Raw genomic sequence first — 17796 nt, 5'->3', positions numbered from 1 at the left:
AAAAACATTTTAATTATTTATATGTGTCATTTCTGCTGCATTACCAAATAAAGATGTATTTAAACGGAGCAGCTCACTGGAGCAGTGAGAGACGGCTGGCTACCAAGTGATAAGAAGATTGATTAATTGGAGATGACAGTCATTGGGTCTGCCAACAGGGAAGAAAACATCACAAAAGGATGAAAACATGTATGCTTAATGAGGTCCCTTTTGAGTGGCCTGGTAGTAGTTTAAAGGAAGGAATAGTGTGGAATTTACAGCAGGCACACCTCCTCCTGTTGGTTTGGGGTGACAGACAAAGGCAGTGATACCTGTTGCAATTTAAATACAAGTATAACCATGATTTGTTTCCCCCTATTATTTTTTACTTTTTTGTCACCCTTCAATATAATCGATTAAAATAATTGCTCCGGTTGTATACCATCAGGGTTCCTTAGATTTTTAGCCAAACGGTAAAATGTCAATGCAGCATTCTCACGCAACATCCCCTCCCACATCGTGGCCCACTGAGTGACCACAAGTGACAAGTGACCGGTTCCCATCCTCAGTAGCGACTGACAGCACACAGCTCATGAGGGGAAGGGGTCAGGGTGATGCCCACAACGGGAGCGAGATCCAGTGCATCCACTGTAACTCCAGGTGGAGGAGTGAAACAAAAGGTGAAGAAGAGGAACAGCTCCATTCTGGCCAGACTCTCTCCAGGACACATCCTGCGACCTTTGAGAACCAAGAGTTTCAGCAAGTTAACTGGATGACATTTATATGAGTAACAGTCGGCTCTCTATTATTGTGATCACATGATTCAGATATAATAATATCTACAGACCATTTTATTATGGCATTACACCTGCTGCAACACGTAACCAAATGAGATTCAAAACATAGTCCTGAATCCACGACAACATGATTATTGCGCGTGGATCACTTTATGTGTCATCCAGAAACAGTTTCCGTTGTGTGGTAAAGATTTTACCCTGTTGTGTCTTTTTGCATTTGTTTTCTTAATTTGCAGTGTGATGATCTCTCAGGGCCACAGGCAAATTAATCAATGATCAGTATCATCAACCGGGGTGGTTTCACTGGAGTTAGACATATTACCTCCAGATTTTGTTTACGGGTCAGGAATGCATCCACAAAGCATGTCAGGGTTCAGAGTCTCCTTCAAGTCCGCCATCATGCTCTTTGTTTCCTTCATGCTGTCCTCCACCAGTTTCATCAAATCCCTCCAGTTATTAATACAAGGTCCCAGCCAAGGAAACACGTTGTATATCTGTAATACAGCAGAATACCAAACACATTCATTGTTTTAGGACTTAATGTAACAATTATGACAGCCATGAGATCTCAAGCCCCAGCTGTATTAGAATAATGTTTTTGTTTGATTAAACATTTACATCTTAGCCATTTTAATTAGTAGCTCTTAAGTGTTAGGTTTTTCTTCATCACAAGTTAGTCAATCTGAAATCAGTCTGTACCAGAATGGATGCTGTTCCCGTAAGACGGATGGTTTCATGGTCTCTTTCCAACATAGCTTGGATGTCAGGGTCCTTGTATTCAAATCTCTTTCCAAACATGAGAGAGGATATAATATTGGAAGCTGCGTAATTAATTAATTGGTGTTATCGAAGGTTTTACCTAAGAAAAAAACAGCACGTGAGTAATTTATTCAATGTTGCTGTATAAACCCATGTTGTGTTTAAGTGGAGATAATGTTACCTTCATGTTGTTGAATTCTTCAATCAGGTAGCCACATTCTTCAATTATTTTCCCTTCAGTTATTCTTTTGCCCATCCCAAAATCTTTCAGTGTACTTAGAGCAAAACACCTAATTTCTTTCCACACTTCACCATTGGAAAACAGTATGCCTTGATAGAAGAGCTTTTTACATGTTTAGACAAGGATAAAATCAGGCTAGTAAAACAAAGAAACATTTCTTTACCGTGTCCTTTGTTGAAATCATAGAATATTGGAGTGACTTCTCGTTCTCCAAACTCCTCAGCATGGTTTACCAGAGCCTGTTTGACTGTCTTGTATCCTGCCAGGACCACCACCTTCTGCATTCCTAAGTAGACTGTGAACACTGGTCCATATTTTTTGGACAGCTAAAAAGATGGAGCAAGAAATAGTGAGACTGACTGTCTACAGACTCTCCTCTGTAGGAATTCTAATTGAATTAACAATGTTAAAATACCGTTTTTTTGGTCTCATATTAAAAGCAATGAAAATACCTTATAGCTTAAGACAAACAAAACAGTTCTGATTGATTGATTTAAAAGTTTATTAACAGCTTGTATATTGGGTACAGTACAGTACAGCTCAAAACATACAATTGTTAAGGGGATGCAGACCAGAGAAAGACTTTCGTCTTGTTTACATCAGGGTCCCCCATTTCCAATTCATCATGTCATTTAAGACATATAAGACATACAGATGGCTTATTTACAATTTACATACAGGTGGTTTTTTACATACAGATTGCTTATTTACAATTTTCATTTTAGATTTCGTTCTAATACATCCTACACACATCAACAAGAGAGCGGTCGAGTCTCTTGAGATCCACCTGAAGCAAGTTTCCAAGCAGGGGAAATGGTCTAAGCCCCGGTGGCTCCCTCTTCCTGCTTTTGGAGCTGAAGCTTGGGTAAACAAGATGGAGGACAAGCAGACCCACAATGACTGGAAAAGATCCTCCAACATGATCCTGTCACCTGAACTTGACTTCCTTCAGAAAATATTGTCGTCCAACAGCTGTTTTCAGTGTTCAAGGAAGAAATAAATGCTTGATTGTCCCAATCAAACAAGTATGAGAGCACTCTCATAATAACGTAACACAATCAGAGACTGGTCGCTGACATCTATACACACTGTACCACACACACACCTACACACTGTACCACACACACCTACAGCTCCTAAATCATAATCAGGCTACAGCCGTTGTGTATTTTATTATGTGAAGCACTAAATGGTCTTAGACAAATATCGACAATTTGTTTGTAGATATCTACTAAACTACAGCATACAAATACAGAGAGTAATGTAGGCCTGTTATACTGAGTGATATATATTGTACACACTGCTCTGCTTTCTGCACAGACCTCACAGCTGTTCTCACTGTAAACATCGCGTCGTGATGAAAGCAGTTAAATAATATAATCCAGGGGATGCATGCAGAGCTGTCATTGGCTGAGATAAATCCGGCCGTGCGTCACGCCTCCACCGTTCCCGGAAATGCATCCGCGGAGGAGCCGTGGAGGCCGTTTCTCAATCTCGAGGATACTGGCTTCCAAGCCAATATTTCAAGGATACTACGTCATCGAGTGCCGCCGAAGGACTGTTTCAATCTCCAGCATACTTGGAATTCCACCGAGGCCGCGTCCTTGGTTTGGGGGAAATTTCAAGCCCCCAGGAAGTGCGCCGGAGTCTGATGAGAATATTCGTGCTGGTCAAACGGCGGTACTACACTTCCTTTAGGTTGCTGGGCCCGGAAACACTTTTCCCCATTGATTTACATGGGGAAAGAGTGGTCTGTAACTCGTTGGATACTTTTTTTTAAACTAAATAAACTACCCAGTATGAACGTTTGTATAGCCCTTATTAAAAACATTCGTTCCTCAAGTTGTAAAAATGTGCTAATAACGTTATTCTGAGAGTTATTTCCCTCTGCATTATGAACGCGCATCTAACCCACGGGACCGCGCCGCCCGGCACGTTCATGTTACGTGTTCAGCACTACATGAGTTTCTCTTTACCCATGGATGCACAATAACAACGGACCATATCGCCTTACTGCCAGCCCACGGAGCTGTAATAATGGATATATTGCACATGTTTGCTGTAATTCATCATTTGTAAAATATTATACTACATGGGCTGTATGATGTAAATCTTGTACCGTAAATCTTGTATTAAATAAAGTTAATATTACCGACGTAGATTAAGTTCCTGTAGCTTCTTATTGCACTTGCAATTGTTTTAGTTACTTGTGGGCTACTTAACATGAATAATCACAGTTACTATCCTTTTACTCCATCACATTTCAAAAAGAAATAGGCTATTGTTATTTTAACTCCACCACAGTAATCCATCATCAGCTTTACTTTTTAGATAAAGTTTTAACTCACAATTGATCATAACAGGCTTCAAGTTCAACATATACATTTTTATATATTACCAAGTGGTTTCATGTACAACCCACACAAGTATCATGCTAAATGAAGCTCTGTTGCTTGGATATCACTAGATCCTGATGTCAGCGTAATATAAAAGTACATAACGATTGATGTGTAACTTAGCATAATTTACTAGCTAGCCGCTAGCTGCTAACTGCCGCCTCGTTAATATAAATCCAGTACCATGCTGTCATGAACGCGCGGTGCTGTTACGTGTAACGTGTACGCAAATTCACGTGCTTAATGTGAACGAGCCTTTTGGGCGGCGTGGTTAAAGTTGCGCATGCTCTATGAGTGCACATACAGGTACTTCTCAGGCATGCCGGGTAATCTGTGACGTTTCGCTCTCTCAAAAGTTGGGCCATTTTGTCATCATGCGCCATTGAGCAACTCTCATAGGAATGAATGAGGCCCCGCCTCCCACGCTGTATCCAGTTCTTATTATACATCCATGGGAAATTTCGAGGCTGCACATGGGTAGACTTTGCGTCCTTAAAATCCCCACAATGCTTTGCGCACGGACCAATTTCAAAAACCCTTGCGGAGAATGGCTGAGCCGACCATGGGAGCCGACGCAGCACACATTTAAATGTAAGTATGTAGTGTAAGGTGACCAGATTTTCAAAATGAAAACCCGGGACATTTAGATTTTTGCGGTCAATATCATTAACATATCCAATTTTCTTCACTGTTAAAGAAAAAAGGGAGACAATTCTGGTTTAATCTAATTCGAACATTTGAACTGTTGGATACAAACAGAAGGAAGATAGCTCATATATGAGACTTCAAAGGTCTTTTATTTTGAAACTGTACATCAGATTGTCCAGATTCTCTCTGAGTGACTAGATGGGGTGTCCTGCTATCACCCTGAAGTGAAATAAGTCTTTGATACTGGATAGTTTTTGTTTTATTCTTATCTAAAAACAGAGGGGTGATAGCTCATATATGAGACTTCAAAGGTATTTTATTTTGAAACTCTACATCAGATTGTCCTGATTCTCTCTGAGTGACTAGATGGGGTGTCCTGCTATCACCCTGGAGTGAAATAAGTCTGATTATTTGACAGTTTTTTATTTATTGTTGTATAAAAACAGAAGGACGATAGTCCATATGAGATTTCAAAACTATTTTATTTTGAAATTCTACATCAGATTGTCCTGATTTTCTCTGATTGACTAGATGGGGTCTCTTGCTATCACCCTGAAGTGAAATAAGTATTTGATTGACTTCGAATGACTCTTTGATTATGGACGGTTCCATTAAATAATAATCAAAATATAGATGGACAATAGATCTAATTTGAGATTTTAAACAGCATACATTTTAAATTGTGCTTCAGAAAGTAATGTTATTTTAGGAGTGTTGTGAGATGGTGTCAACATCAATTGAAATTAGTCACCCAGTGGAAATGTCAGATATGTCTTCATAACTGTATACTTACATTTCACATTCACTCAGTTATAATGTGGTAGTTATACGTAGTTTGTTTTAAATTATTATTGATCACATTATATAGTACATATTTCTTAATTTAAGTTCCAGTATATATGAATATGTTTGGTGTGTTTTTTATATTTGTTATTGACCGAGTAAACGCTTTTATTTTGAAGGCAGTTTTTACAGGCCTCTACCGTAATGCATAGGATATTCGCACACCGCAAAACAACGTGCGGGCTGGCTTGACTGTGTTTTCTGAAGTGGGGGCTGGCTTGACCACAGTCTGTTTACCCTGTGTTTCCTGACATGAAACGTTTTATTTCACCTTGCTATGTGTTTTTAACGTATATTAAAAAACGGGGACATTTCCGGGGACAGTTTCAACCTGGGACAGGCCAATACAAACGGGGACTGTCCCCGGAAAACGGGGACGTCTGGTCACCCTAATGTAGTGGCGTAGAACATGTGTTGGTAAATATGTTACTTTGTTACATTTGTTATCTACGGAGCATCTAGGGACATGGAGAAGAAAAAAAAAATTATTTGAAAAAAAAAAAAAAAGTTTTGCCAGATCTCGCAATACTTTTGCGAGATCTCGCAAAACCCCGTTGCAGTTTGTAGACGGTCCCTAAGCACTCCTCTCCCTCCTCAAGCTGCAGATTGTGAACAATTCTTGATGTTTAGCTCGGATGACGGCGCGTATCGAACTGTTCTGATAAAAACGACTCTGTAGCTCGTTGTCTATCTTGCTATGATTGTAAAGTCATGTTGTTTGTATTTTAACAACGTTATGTTCATGAGTTATTGATCCACGAAATTCGAATCTGTCAATAACTCAGCTCAGAGGGACGTGCATGTCCCCTCGCTCTGAGTGTTCTCTTGAGGTGTCTTCACTGATGTGAAACCCTTTATATACAGTCTCACAAAAAAACGTGTAATAACTACGTTGGTCCACAACGTAGGACGTAGTATATCTACAAAACGCCTCTGAAATTGTAAGATGCCTACATTTTTTTTCACCATTCATTCCAATGGCTGGCTTCTATGTCACGTGATCTTCAAATTTCTCCCTGCAGAAAAAAAAACATGGCCGACCTTCGTTTTATTCTCGGTGTAAAATGCCTATTTTAAGGTTAGTTTGGTCATTTCATGCGAGAAATTTGCCTTGCCTTGCCTTGCCTTGCCTTGCCTTGCCTTGCCTTGCCTTGCCTTGCCTTGCCTTGCCTTGCCTTGCCTGTGCCCTTGCCTTGCCTTGCCTTGCCTTGCCTTGCCTTGCCTTGCCTTGCCTTGCCTTGCCTTGCCTTGCCTTGCCTTGCCTTGCCTTGCCTTGCTTGCCTTGCCTTGCCTTGCCTTGCCTTGCCTTGCCTTGCCTTGCCTTGCCTTGCCTTGCCTTGCCTTGCCTTGCCTTGCCTTGCCTTGCCTTGCCTTGCCTTGCCCTTGCCTTGCCTTGCCTTGGCCTTGCTGCCTTGCCTTGCCTTGCCTTGCCTTGCCTTGCCTTGCCTTGCCTTGCCTTGCCTTGCCTTGCCTTGCCTTGCCTTGCCTTGCCTTGCCTTGCCTTGCCTTGCCTTGCCTTGCCTTGCCTTGCCTTGCCTTGCCTTGCCTTGCCTTGCCTTGCCTTGCCTTGCCCTTGCCTTGCCTTGCCTTGCCTTTCCTTGCCTTTCCTTGCCTTGCCTTGCCTTGCCTTGCCTTGCCTTGCCTTGCCTTGCTTGCCTTGCCTTGCCTTGCCTTGCTTGCCTTGCCTTGCCTTGCCTTGCCTTGCCTTGCCTTGCCTTGCCTTGCCTTGCCTTGCCTTGCCTGCCTTGCCTTGCCTTGCCTTGCCTTCTTGCCTTGCCTTGCCTTGCCTTGCCTTGCCTGCCTTGCCTTGCCTTGCCTTGCCTTGCCTTGCCTGCCTTGCCTTGCCTTGCCTTGCCTTGCTCCTTGCCTTGCCTTGCTTGCCTTGCCTTGCCTTGCCTTGCCTTGCCTTGCCTTGCCTTGCCTTGCCTTGCCTTGGCCTTGCCTTGCCCTTGCCTCTTGCCTTGCCTTGCCTTCCTTGCCTTGCCTTGCCTTGCCTTGCCTGCCTTGCCTTGCCTTGCTGCCTTGCCTTGCCTTGCCTTGCCTTGCCTTGCCTTGCCTTGCCTTGCTTGCCTTGCCTTGCCTTGCCTTGCCTTGCCTTGCCTTGCCTTGCCTTGCCTTGCCTTGCCTTGCCGTTGCCTTGCCTTGCCTTGCTTGCTTGCCTGCCTTGCCTTGCCTTGCCTTGCCTTGCCTTGCCTTGCCTTGCCTTGCCTGGCCTTGCCTTGCCTTGCCTTGCCTTGCCTTGCCTTGCCTTGCCTTGCCTTGCCTTGCCTTGCCTTGCCTTGCCTTGCCTTGCCTTGCCTTGCCTTGCCTTGCCTTGCCTTGCCTTGCCTTGCCTTGCCTTGCCTTGCCTTGCCTTGCCTTGCCTTGCCTTGCCTTGCCTTGCCTTGCCTTGCCTTGCCTTGCCTTGCCTTGCCTTGCCTTGCCTTGCCTTGCCTTGCCTTGCCTTGCCTTGCCTTGCCTTGCCTTGCCTTGCCTTGCCTTGCCTTGCCTTGCCTTGCCTTGCCTTGCCTTGCCTTGCCTTGCCTTGCCTTGCCTTGCCTTGCCTTGCCTTGCCTTGCCTTGCCTTGCCTTGCCTTGCCTTGCCTTGCCTTGCCGTATGCCTTGCCTTGCCTTGCCTTGCCTTGCCTTGCCTTGCCTTGCCTTGCTTGCCTGCTGCCTTGCCTTGCCTTGCCTTGCCTTGCCTTGCCTTGCCTTGCCTTGCCTTGCCTTGCCTTGCCTTGCCTTGCCTTGCCTTGCCTTGCCTTGCCTTGCCTTGCCTTGCCTTGCCTTGCCTTGCCTTGCCTTGCCTTGCCTTGCCTTGCCTTGCCTTGCCTTGCCTTGCCTTGCCTTGCCTTGCCTTGCCTTGCCTTGCCTTGCCTTGCCTTGCCTGCCTTGCCTTGCCTTGCCTTGCCTTGCCTTGCCTTGCCTTGCCTTGCCTTGCCTTGCCTTGCCTTGCCTTGCCTTGCCTTGCCTTGCCTTGCCTTGCCTTGCCTTGCCTTGCCTTGCCTTGCCTTGCCTTGCCTTGCCTTGCCTTGCCTTGCCTTGCCTTGCCTTGCCTTGCCTTGCCTTGCCTTGCCTTGCCTTGCCTTGCCTTGCCTTGCCTTGCCTTGCCTTGCCTTGCCTTGCCTTGCCTTGCCTTGCCTTGCCTTGCCTTGCCTTGCCTTGCCTTGCCTTGCCTTGCCTTGCCTTGCCTTGCCTTGCCTTGCCTTGCCTTGCTTGCCTTGCCTTGCCTTGCCTTGCCTTGCCTTGCCTTGCCTTGCCTTGCCTTGCCTTGCCTTGCCTTGCCTTGCCTTGCCTTGCCTTGCCTTGCCTTGCCTTGCCTTGCCTTGCCTTGCCTGCCTTGCCTTGCCTTGCCTTGCCTTGCCTTGCCTTGCCTTGCCTTGCCTTGCCTTGCCTTGCCTTGCCTTGCCTTGCCTTGCCTTGGCCTGCCTTGCCTTGCCTTGCCTTGCCTTGCCTTGCCTTGCCTTGCCTTGCCTTGCCTTGCCTTGCCTTGCCTTGCCTTGCCTTGCCTTGCCTTGCCTTGCCTTGCCTTGCCTTGCCTTGCCTTGCCTTGCCTTGCCTTGCCTTGCCTTGCCTTGCCTTGCCTTGCCTTGCCTTGCCTTGCCTTGCCTTGCCTTGCCTTGCCTTGGCCTTGCCTTGCCTTGCCTTGCCTTGCCTTGCCTTGCCTTGCCTTGCCTTGCCTTGCCTTGCCTTGCCTTGGCTTGCCTTGCCTTGCCTTGCATTGCCTTGCCTTGCCTTGCCTTGCCTTGCCTGCTTGCCTTGGCCTTGCCTTGCCTTGCCTTGCCTTGCATTGCCTTGCCTTGCCCTTGCCTTGCCTGCCTTGCCTTGCCTTGGCCTTGCCTTGCCTTGCCTTGCCTTGCCTTGCCTTGCCTTGCCTTGCCTTGCCTTGCCTTGCCTTGCCTTGCCTTGCCTTGCCTTGCTTGCCTTGCCTTGCCTTGGCCTTGGCCTTGCCTTGCCTTGCCTTGCCTTGCCTTGCCTTGCATTGCCTTGCCTTGCCTTGCCTTGCCTTGCCTTGCCTTGCCTTGCCTTGCCTTGCCTTGCCTTGCTGCCTTGCCTTGCCTCCTTGCCTTGCCTTGCCTTGCCTTGCCTTGCCTTGCCTTGCCTTGCCTTGCCTTGCCTTGCCTTGCCCGTGTTGCCTTGGCCTTGCCCTTCCTTGCCTGGCCTTGCCTTGCCTTGCCTTGCCTTGGCCTTGCCCTTGCCTTGCCTTGCCTTGACTTGCCTGCCTTGCCTTGGCCTTGCCTTGCCTTGCCTTGCCCTTGCTTGCTGGCCTTGGCCTTGCCTTGCCTTGCCATTGCCTTGCCTTGCCTTGCCTTGGCCTTGCCTTGGCCTTGCCTTGCCTTGCCTTGCCTTGCCTTGCCTTGCCTTGCCTTGATTTGATTCAAAAACATCTCTAAGGAAGCGAGAGGGAATGCTGTCTAAGATACAGTTTGTCGGCCGCAGGTGCTTGACTACTTCCGAAAGAGAAGAGAGGGATACAGGCTCAAAATGGTCGAGGACAGCAGGGCACAGAAAGGGAGCAGGATCTGGGGTAGCACTAGTATAGGCTAGCCTTAGAGCAGATACTTTTTCAATAAAAAATGTAAGAAATGTATCGCAGAGAGTAGTTGATGGCACAATTGGAGAAGCATCACAAGGATTAATGATCGAATTGAGGACATTAAAAAGAACTTGAGGTTTTTGGAGATTAACAGAGAAATATACTCTGTTTTGGCTGCTTTAACTGCCGTCTGATAATCGGAAAGGCAAGCACGAAGAATTTCTAAGGAGACATGAAGTTTATCCTTTTTCCATTTTCTCTCTGCACGCCTACAAGCGCGTCTAAAGGCGCGAGTACAATCATTGAGCCACGGCTCTAAGAGAACATTGTTGCGTCTAAGCGTAAAAGGAGCAACGGAATCCAGTATTAGTGTGCATGTCGAATCAAACAAAGAGATAAGCTCATCCGCACTAAAAGCACAGTTCACCTCTAATTTACAAATCGGATAAGTATTAAAAGCATCTGAAAACTGTGAGGCAGTCAAGGGGTTAATTGAACGCAGACAACGCGCAGGAGCACGTGATTCGACTCCTACAGAAGGGATCGAGGTTCTAAACAGAACCGGTAAATGGTCTGAGATACGCCCACCAAGGCGGGCTAAACAGTTCATCGTCTCCGTCTCTATTTCTCTCCGAGTGCAACGATGAGGAAGCTGCCATCCTTAACCAGTGTGCCTTGCTCGTGATTTACCAGTGTTTGTGCTGCCACGCACACAATGTTTCAAAAGTGGTTTATATGTTGTCCTTTAGTATTTGCGATAAGTGTGCGTCTTTACGCACTGCTGTTGGCCTTGCTGTTTGATATATATTGTGCCGCAGGCCCGCAGCACGTGACGGTTTTGTGTGCCCTCCCATGAAAATCATATGCCCTCCCTTCAGATTTGTTCTGGCGCCGGGTCTGTGCCAGATATAGGTTTGGGCAGCAGTATAAACTCCAGTGAGGGTCTTAGGTGGAGGAGAGCTTGGCGATCATAGACAAGCAGAGCAGGGACATTCTGACAAACATAAAACAAAAACAGGATAGCTAAAGGCAGAGAGCTGAGGGAGCGGCATGCCGACACAGGCGCCATCTTGAAATCCTTCTCGGACTCCGTATGCTTACTGTATACAAAACAAAATAGTCCTTTTATTTCTAGAGAAGTAGGCCTACAATGGGCAGCAATGAATGATCAACTGATCAAGGACCTGTGTGTACTTTTTAGCAAGTTAGCAAGCAGAAGCACAACGCTTGAATCCAGAATTGTCTTTGAATTATTAAGTATTTATTTTCAAGGTAAAAAGTGGTCACAAACATATACGATTTGTAAATAAATGCATTTGATTGTACATTGAAGATTACATTGCATTTTTTTTTTTAGATAAACATGAGGTGTATGAAGAGGCAGTTCTAAAAATGTTATAGTTGTTGGGGAAATATTTTCCAAGGCCCATAACTTTGACCAAGTTTATCAGTTTATCAGACTGAGCACATGCACCTGTAACCTTGGCTGAGGTGCTCTCAGTGTTTTGTCTCCCAAAGCTCCAGCTCTCCCCGTGTCTCCTTCCTGAGTCGGTGCACTCCCATTGCATTGCTACACAGAATTGTCTCCCACAATAGTAATATAACATTATTTCTAAAATACAATTTCAGACAACTTCATGAGAATAGGACAAATGCTAGCTGATTAATAAGAGTCAAACACAATTTATTTTTCCAAGCAGTTATAATGCAGTGCCCTCGCTCCATTTCTTATTGGCGTCTAACGGCACACAGCTCATGAGGTGACGGGCTGAGGGTGAAGCCCACAGCTGGAGTGAGATCCAGTTCATCCTCTGTAACTCCAGGTGGAGGAGTGTAACGAAAGCGCTGGAGGAGGAAGGTGAAGAAGATGAACAGCTCCATCTTGGCCAGACTCTCCCCCAGACACACCCTGCGACCTTTGAGAGAAAAATAGATTTGCATGTAGTTAAACTGGATCACATCTTTAGAATGGTAATATATTTAAATACAAAGTTGGTACCTGCAGAAAATGGCATGAAGGCGTCCCTCCTGAAAAAGTTACCCTCCTTATCCAGGAAGTGGGAAGGGTTGAAAGTGTGTGGTGTTTCCCATTCACTCTCATCATACAGGACAGAAGTAAGAAGAGGAAGCACAGTAGTCCCCTGTAGGAAAAAGCGGAGAGCAAGGTGTATCATAACAAGTATGGAGAGAATGAGAATCTCCGGCATATTTTGTTGTGGCTAAGTTTTGAAACACCTTAACACCTGACCTCTTTGATGAAGTATCCTTGGAAGGTGACATCTCGGCTGGTTTTATGAGGAATGGCCATGGGGACAATGTTGGCCAGTCTCTGTATCTCATGGATGACAGCATCAGTGTACGGCAGGTTCTTCCGGTCATCGACCCCTGCCTGACGGCATCCTATCACTCTGCTCAGCTCCTCCTGGACCTGGTCTGAACACACAAAATCAATAACTGTTAATAATATATATATTAATAAGTTATTTGTATCTTGACTTAGAGTTCACAGCCCTGCCAGTGGCTTTGTGAAGCTGTACTTTTGGGGTAAAATGCTAAAGTCAGCATGCTAACCTGTTCAAAATGACGATGCTATCAGATGTATCGTTTACTATAATGGTTTATAATCACTAAACGCAAAGTGCAGCTGAGGCTGATGGGAATGTAATTTCCTCTGCCTTCGAAATCTACAGAAGAAACATTTTCGGTAATATAGTTTAAAGGGGACCTATCATGCAAAATGCACTTTTGTACGTCTTTTATACATGAATATGTGTCCCCGGTGTGTCAGGGAACTCACCAAGTGTCAGAAAACACAACCGTCTCTCTTTTCCTCCATACCCAAATTTCTAAAAACGGGGCTGCTACGGATCTGATACAGACTGATACAGATTTGAAATATCTCTGACGTCAGAAACAAGGAGCTCCGCCGATAGAGTGGCGAAGTCCCTCCCCTTCCGGTGGACCTCCATGGGACCTTATTTCGAAAAGATTATGTATTGAAGTCAATGGAGAGAGAAAGATTATCTTTCGACCCCGTTTGAATTGTGCCACGAATTACACATATGATGTTTGTCAATTTAAAAGATAATTTTGCAAGTAAAAAAAAAAAATGTGTCGTAAAACTGTGAAGTAACACATTTGTTTGTGTGAAACGCTCAATGAACTACATCTCTGGTCTCGCAGTACAACACACGTCACCAAGATGGCCGTCACTACTGTCTTGTCAACAAAACGATTGACTACCCTCACTATCACCACAATGAAACACGTCCAGAAGAATGTCATGCAAAGCTGCCTGCCTGCCTTCCTTCCTTTGATTCTCTCTGAACTGCCTGGTCTTTTTAATGTTTAATGTCAACCATTTGTGCAGATAGCATGAAGTAGAAAAGATCGGCGATCGCCGATGCTAGCGTTAGCATTTCTCCCCCGGGCTTAAATTGTGTATTATAGAATGATCACACCGGTGACAGTACTCTTCAAAGGGTTCACGAAATATGACTACTACTCTTACTGTTTAACATTTTGGGTTACTTAATGTTACTTCATATTAAGGCTAATAAAAATGACAAATCTGTAATGCTAACTAACGTGCTAGCTACTAGCTAGGTAGCTAACTTGATCCAGCCACTCCTGGTCCTTTCATCAGACGGGAAGCGAAAGAACGAGCAAGACCCATTGTTGGTATGATAACAACCTGTTACTAAGCACACAGGCATCTTGTTAAAGTTATCTTATCTTAGCCAGCGCCATATAGATGGATTCTATCTATATGGCGCTGATCTTAGCTATCTCTTAGTGGAGGAAAACAATTGTGACATCACTTACGCAACTCTGGGATTTGTAGTCTTTCTAGTTGCGTATTTATCATAGTCTTATATTTCAACAGTTTTACGACACACTGACTTTTTTGACACGGAAATTATTTTTTAAGATTGACAAACATCATATGTGTAATTCATGGCACAATTCAAATGGGATCGAAAGATAAGTTTTGTCTCTCCATTGACTTCAATACATTATTTTTCCGAAATAAGGTCCCATGGACCGGAAGTAGATGGGCGTGACTTCGCCACTCTATATGGGCAACTCTCCACCTATCAGGGGAATGGGGGGTTGCCGTGGCATGGTAACAGCATGGTAACATGATGCTCGTGCCTCGCCCCCCTCCTTTGCAGGGCGGCGTGGTCAGCTGCAGCTCATTTGCCACAGAATCAGCCCTTGCAAAAACAGGGCTGGAATAGAGCAAATAGAGCGAAATGAGGCATGGCTAAAATGCATGATCTGTTTGGTATTTTGAAAAAGAAAAACTTCACAGACATGTTTTATATAGGTATGGCCCTGCCCTACAATATATTATTCAAATATAGCATGATAGGTCCACTTTAAGTAAGACTGGTATTCCCTGAAATAAAGCCTGCATAAAAACACAATCTGTAAAAAATAGAAAAAAAGGTAAAAGCAAAAAAAAGGTTTCAAAAAGGGTAGTGACTTAAGAGGGAGGCCTAAAACTACTGTACTCTTGATATCTCCCGGAGGTTACTTACTTAGCTTTATTTCAATGCCTGCTAGTTTCCCTTTAAGTGGTTTCCATCATATATGGTTTATCGTAATATATATATTTGAACTTATATAATAATACCTAATCTAAACTTGATTTATTTGATGGGCATCCAGAGGTGCAAATATAAATGCACGCCTACAAGCCTCATCTTTATTTTACCTTGTACATGCGGATATTTAGCCATAAGCAGCAAACCCCATCTCAGTGTCGTTGCTGTGGTGTCGGTACCAGCAGAAAACAGGTTGGTTACTGTAAATATCAAATTCTTCTCGTTGTAGTGAGTGTCCTTCACACCAGAGTCCTGAGAGAAAGAGCACCCACATATTGTTATAAAATACAATGTTCTCTTTGTTTGATGCATATGCAGTGAGGTTGTCTTACTTCTTCTTTCTTCTTCCGAATCAGAAAACAGTCGACAAGCCCTCTGCAGACGCTAGGGTTCAGAGTCTCTTTCAGATTCTTGACTAAAGCCTTGACATCTTTTATGGTCATCTCAACATTTTGTAAAAGCAGCTGACGGTTCTTTATCCAACTGACCAGCCTGGGAAACATGTTGTAGAGCTGTGAAAACAACAAAGATGAATGAAGAAAATGCACACCCAACATATATACTGTACAGTGTATTCAATATTAAAGGTGGGGTAGGTAATTTTGGAGAAACCAGCTTGAGTGAGCTAGAATTTGAAAATACACAGCCGAAAAAAATGTGCCACTTCCTTACAGAGCCCCTCCTCCAACACACATGAACGCGCACATGACCAATGAGGGCACGAGATAAGTTTGTGCACAGATGGAAGGCTGACAGGAAGGTAGGCCATCCAGTTATTTTAGCCGGGCCGGCTCAAATGATTGGTCGTGCTTTTTACAGTACTACGGCTTCCACAGATGACATTTTTGTATGTATTTTTTGTCAAAACACTTAAGATATTCATTGCTATCGGGATGTTAAGAGCATTCCATGGAATATAACAAAAAGTGTATCTCAAGCCGGTTTCTCAAACTTACCTACCCCACCTTTAAGACACACCTGATCAGTTATTTGATACCGTAAAATAAATGTTTCCCATCTCCATACCTTTAGTTTCAATCATTCTTTTATTGTTTTGTCAGTTAAATGTTACCCTAAAGCAGTGGTTCTCAAACTTTTTCTGTCAGGCCCCCCCTTTGGAGAAAAAAAAAAGTCGGGCCCCCCCAACACAAATAGTCAGGCTCAGTGGCGGCGCCAGAGATTTATTTTGGGGGTGCTGTGGGGTAGCTTGACGTTTCATAGAGGGTGCTCAAACATTTAGGGTTTCCCATTAATGTACCGGGCGCTACAGTGGAATTTTCTACTGCAACAATCCCCACGCAAATACACAGTGTACACGCGACTGTTACAATGAAGGCTCGACAATCAGCTCACGGCCACATATAGATGTAAGCAGGGGTAAAGTGCTATTTTTATAGGTGGTGTGTGGATCTCACATAGGGGGGTCCGGGGGCAAGCTCCCCCGGGAAGATTTTTAAATATTGAAGTTAAAAGCATCAATCTGGTGTACTTTGAGAGCAAAATGAAGAGATCTATGGATACATCTCTCAACACCCATTTTCTCTCTTATTTTTTTATAACTATAATGATCATATAAACGTGTGCCTTGGAAATAATTGTTTACATTAATGGTGACCAAAACGTTTGAGACCCACTGAGATAACACTGAGAGAGTCCTTTAGCTCACTGAGTCTCTCAGTCTGACAGGAGAGGACTCTCCTCCACTTTGTTGTTGAAAAAACTCCTTATATCCGTTAGCGTAGCTCGCTAGCACCAGAAGCTAACAACAACAATCTCCAGTACTCTCTCTCGCTCGCGCACACACACACACAAATGGATCGTTCCATTTACAAAGGGGGGGCACACACTGCCGTCAACAACCAACACACAAACACCAACGCAACTTCAAAAAACATGCTGTAAAGTGTGTTGTCTCTCACACACATTGCAGGGTGTAGTGCTATTGTATAGCGCACCTATGACTTCTGCATACATGCACGGTTGTGGCACGACCACCAAAACAGAAACATATAAGGACATAGGCCACCATACAAAAAGGGTGCAAATGTATTTAGTATCCTATCCATGTGAACATGTTTTAGGTGGGGGTGGACCTAATCTCCTCTAGGAGGGTCTGGGGGCATGCTCCCCCGGGAAGATTATTTTTAAAATATTGAAGTTAAAAGCATCAATCTGGTGCACTTTGAGAGCAACATTAGGAGATCTATGGATAGTCTACATCTCTCAGCATCCATATGAAACACAACTGTACACAGATACACTTTTTCTTTATGGATATTTTACTAATCATTCCCATTTTAAACTGTATTCTTGTGTTACTGTCCTATAGTATTTCATACCCGTTTTTTATTTATTCTCTTATTCTTTAATAACTATAATGATCATATAAAGGTATTCCTCGCAAATACATAAATGGTGACCAAACCATCTGAGACCCACTCAGACCCGGCGCCAGAACAAATCTGAAGGGAGGGCATATGATTTTCATGGGAGGGCACACAAAACCGTCACGTGCTGCGGGCCTGCGGCACAATATATATCAAACAGCAAGGCCAACAGCAGTGCGTAAAGACGCACACTTATCGCAAATACATACACAAATAAAGGGCAACATAGAAACCACTTTTGAAACATTGTGTGCGTGGCAGCACAAACACTGGTAAATCACGAGCAAGGCACACTGGTTAAGGATGGCAGCTTCCTCATCGTTGCACTCGGAGAGAAATAGAGACGGAGACGATGAACTGTTTAGCCCGCCTTGGGCATGGTTTATTTTCCTATGCACTGCAGGTGCATCCTTTCGCTCAGCCGAGCTAATTTAGAACATTATTTTGGCCAACTCTGCATCTTTGTACTGCAGCGTATACTCAAACAGCGATAGGAAGAGCCCACTGCCTGACTCGGACATGCTGTGGAGTGAATCGTGGTCACCTCTGAGAGGGAGTTGGTTGACGGCTAAAAAAGCTATAATATCAACGACAGCTGACACGTAATAACGGTTCCGTGC

General features: G+C 44.5%; 1 protein-coding gene and 1 pseudogene across 4 annotated transcripts in view; both read right to left on the bottom strand.

Moving 5' to 3' along the window:
• Nucleotides 1-544: 544 nt before the first annotated feature.
• Nucleotides 545-9934, bottom strand: LOC117548581 (annotated as a pseudogene).
• A 1484-nt stretch (nt 9935-11418) lies between these two features.
• The window catches only part of LOC117548295 (cytochrome P450 2K1-like), a 50103-nt gene continuing 43725 nt past the window's right edge, over nt 11419-17796 (bottom strand). For all 4 annotated transcript variants that reach the window (XM_034219460.1, XM_034219459.1, XM_034219462.1 and 1 more), the window contains 5 exons: nt 15122-15301; nt 14900-15041; nt 12428-12612; nt 12179-12320; nt 11419-12095 (listed from right to left, as the gene is read on the bottom strand). In XM_034219460.1, the coding sequence (XP_034075351.1) occupies nt 11908-12095; nt 12179-12320; nt 12428-12612; nt 14900-15041; nt 15122-15301 (837 nt within the window). In that variant the 3' untranslated portion in view covers nt 11419-11907. The remainder of the gene's footprint in view (nt 12096-12178; nt 12321-12427; nt 12613-14899; nt 15042-15121; nt 15302-17796) is intronic.

The sequence above is a fragment of the Gymnodraco acuticeps genome, unplaced genomic scaffold (genome assembly GCF_902827175.1).
Source record: "Gymnodraco acuticeps unplaced genomic scaffold, fGymAcu1.1, whole genome shotgun sequence".
Taxonomy (NCBI): Eukaryota; Metazoa; Chordata; class Actinopteri; order Perciformes; family Bathydraconidae; genus Gymnodraco; species Gymnodraco acuticeps.
Note: the sequence above shows the minus strand (reverse complement) of the source record. Positions and strands in the feature narration are given on the sequence as shown.